This window comes from Aristolochia californica, unplaced genomic scaffold (genome assembly GCF_029961685.1).
Source record: "Aristolochia californica isolate CCGP_79_NKW_82.1479 unplaced genomic scaffold, dmAriCali1.0.hap1 SCAF_7, whole genome shotgun sequence".
Lineage (NCBI taxonomy): Eukaryota > Viridiplantae > Streptophyta > Magnoliopsida > Piperales > Aristolochiaceae > Aristolochia > Aristolochia californica.
The window spans coordinates 1,477,772-1,480,453 of NW_027182268.1; the positions used below are offsets into that span (position 1 = coordinate 1,477,772).

Below are 2,682 nucleotides of genomic sequence, written 5' to 3' on the forward strand. Positions count from 1 at the left end.
ACATATAGGGAATTTTTTTGTTTCTTTATAAGGTTGGAGTGTGGAGCACTCAACCTCATTAAATACTTAACTTAGCTTTTATTTTCCTCTCCCCCCCCCCCCCCCCGTCGATTTGAAATCGCTGTGTGATTTTCGACTGTGTGTGAAAAAAAACCAGAGTAACAGAAACGTTCGGAATTTTTTTTCCGTTGAAGCTCTTTGAAGGTTTGTTTTTCAGAGAGAGTGAGAAAGCTTCGTGCTTTGAGTTTGTACGATCGATACAGTGAGAAATCACTTCCTTTCTCGCCGAGACGCTGCTGCAGAAATACTCTCTGCTTGCCGTCGTTGTGCTGCTCCGGCGTTGCGTGATTCCTCTTGTTGGGCATCTCTATCCTCAGTGTAAAGTGAGAGAGACCAGAGAAGGAAGAAGGGCGTTGTATCCTCAGTGTAGAGGGAGAGAGCGAAGGAGAGGAAGAAGGAACGCCTCCGCAGAGGCGTTGACTAGTTTGTTTTATTACTGACCGTGTGCTGTTTGTTTCGTGTTGTTTCTGACCGGTGCTATTTGGGCATCGGCGAGTCTCAGGTCTTCGTACAGGTTACATTGTTCCTTCTTTTACAGATTTGTATTTATTTATCTGCAGTGGTAGATTAATGTATGGATTGTATGGATAGGAAATTGTAAACATTGAACGATATTCCCTATAAAGAATTATCATCAGCAGCTGTGGACGTAGCCCGATTTGGGTGAACCACGTTAAATCTGTGTATTTAATTTTGCTCTCTAGATATAATTTGATCTGTATAATCCTATCACAGTGGTGATCAGGGCTTTTCGCTGCCAAACTCCCCGGGTCGGGGGTAAGGGCTCATGGTGACGCCCTCGTTGATGTGCTTCTGCCACCCTCCCGTGTGGGCCTTGGCGTGGGACCAGTAGAACAAGAGTGAGAAGAGCATTGGAGAGCAAGATGAGCGCCGCCCCCCGGCGGCGAATACCCCTTCCCGGAGCTCTGCGCATGATAGGTGTTGGACACCGAAGTGGGCGCGGTACTTGGTGTGGTAAGCATTCCTCGCGGACCCGGCCAGAAGACACGCTTCCGCACCCAGAAAAGTACACCTAAATCACAATCAAAGGTCCTCAACAAAAAGGATTTTTACTTGGGAAGGTTTGGGGAGATTGGAATTCTGGAAATAAAAAGTTGTGTTTGTGAATGTTGTTAAAAATAATAGAGATATTTAGTAGAAGTAGAACTGAGCACTGTAGGACCGTGGGAGAGTGTTTTTTTCTTCTTTTGTTTTGACTTACCAGGAAAGCACAAAGGAGGAAACGGCGCAGCTCCTGGTCGGTCCGGCGGTGAGTCCTTTTCCAAAACAGAGACATTTAGTGACGCCGGTGACGACCCCCTGACTCACCAGCACACCGAGGAAGGCGGAGAGTCCGTACACCGTCGCCGCATCTGAGCCATACTTGCAGAAGGTAGTCTTATCGTAATGATCCGTAACCGGTTGTCCCTGAGAAACACGGGTAATAAAAGCCAGATTAGAAAACATGAAGTTGGTCTTACAAATATTGCAGGGGAACAATCGAAAGGGAGAGAGAAGAGAATATAATCTTACAGAAGAAGGTGATGAGATAGAGAGAGAGGAGACGAGTGTGAACGAATGAAAAAAAAATCCCCGATGATTTAACCCATTTTGGACCTTTTCATTAGTCACAAACAAATTACCCAGCAGCTACGCTCAAATACAACTTCCACGATAAGCCAACATTCCATGTGGGACTATAAACGAGGTAGAATCGATTGCAGATTAAAAGCCGCAGCTTCGAATCTCCTTGCATTCAAATATGCAGACAGAAATGGCATCTTCTTCCATTTTCTGTTTAGTTCTTACCGGGAAAGGAACCTGAATCAATTAATCAGGTCTAAGTTATACAAAATTACTTATATTAACCTAATTATGCTATAGAAGGGCTCGAGAGAGCGGTGGTTCTGTTGGTGTGCCTCAAGGGAAGGTGGGTGAGCGTCGAAGTCACAGTTGGGGCAAAGGAGTAGAAAATCGAAGCCGGCTGGTCTCGGCAGACATCGCAGAGATGGTATCTGGAGTGTTTGGAGAAAATACCATTGGCGGCGTGTACTTGACGGTCGCAGGGGATGCAAAGCTTGGCAGAATCGGCTCGACAGTAGAGCAAGGCTTGTTTCTCCTTCCAATGATTGCAGACTTTGCTTTTGTTCTCTGGGTGGTCTTCATCCTGGGCATTTCTCGCCATTTTTGAGCGACTCCTGCTGTAAAGTGTAGTTCCCAGCAACCTTTGTCTCTCTCCCTCTTTCTCAGATGCCTCTCTAGTGAATTACATAAATAAAAAACTGCAAACTTTTATCATCAAATTAACTCAAGAATTCTCTACTAAAAATATTAAATCAAGAGCTGTAGTTGTTGGCGGTGAGTTAAGAACTTTTTCACATAGAAAACGGAGGAGAAAGCAGACGGAAAAAATTGAAGCGCTCAGAAGTATCACCCCTGATTTCTTTCCAACCAAGGAAGAGAAATCCTTCAAAGTGGGTCCATAATATACCTTTCAAAATAAATACGGTACGAGAAGAAATTTAAAAAAAAAAAAAAACCAGTAGAGTAACAGTTCAAGCACTCGTCAAAGACTCAGAAATGGCTTCCATCAAAACGAAACTTTACCTTTCCAGCCAAATA

General features: G+C 44.4%; 1 protein-coding gene across 1 annotated transcript; it reads right to left on the reverse strand.

Moving 5' to 3' along the window:
• Positions 1-801: 801 nt before the first annotated feature.
• On the reverse strand, positions 802-2,245 carry LOC137936162 (uncharacterized). Its single transcript, XM_068780721.1, has 4 exons — positions 2,114-2,245; positions 1,870-1,881; positions 1,283-1,488; positions 802-1,093 (listed from the first exon to the last, which is right to left on the reverse strand). Exons 1-4 carry the CDS (start codon positions 2,243-2,245, stop codon positions 802-804), a joined length of 642 nt encoding a protein of 213 aa, XP_068636822.1.
• Between the last annotated feature and the right edge of the window lie 437 nt (positions 2,246-2,682).

Coding starts and splice junctions, on each gene's coding strand:
- LOC137936162 (XM_068780721.1), bottom strand. CDS start 2,245: ATGGCGAGAAATGCCCAGGATGAAGACCACCCAGAGAACAAAAGCAAA. Junction 1,094..1,282: donor TCCTCCTTTGTGCTTTCCTG/GTAAGTCAAAAC, acceptor ATTGTGATTTAG/GTGTACTTTTCTGGGTGCGG.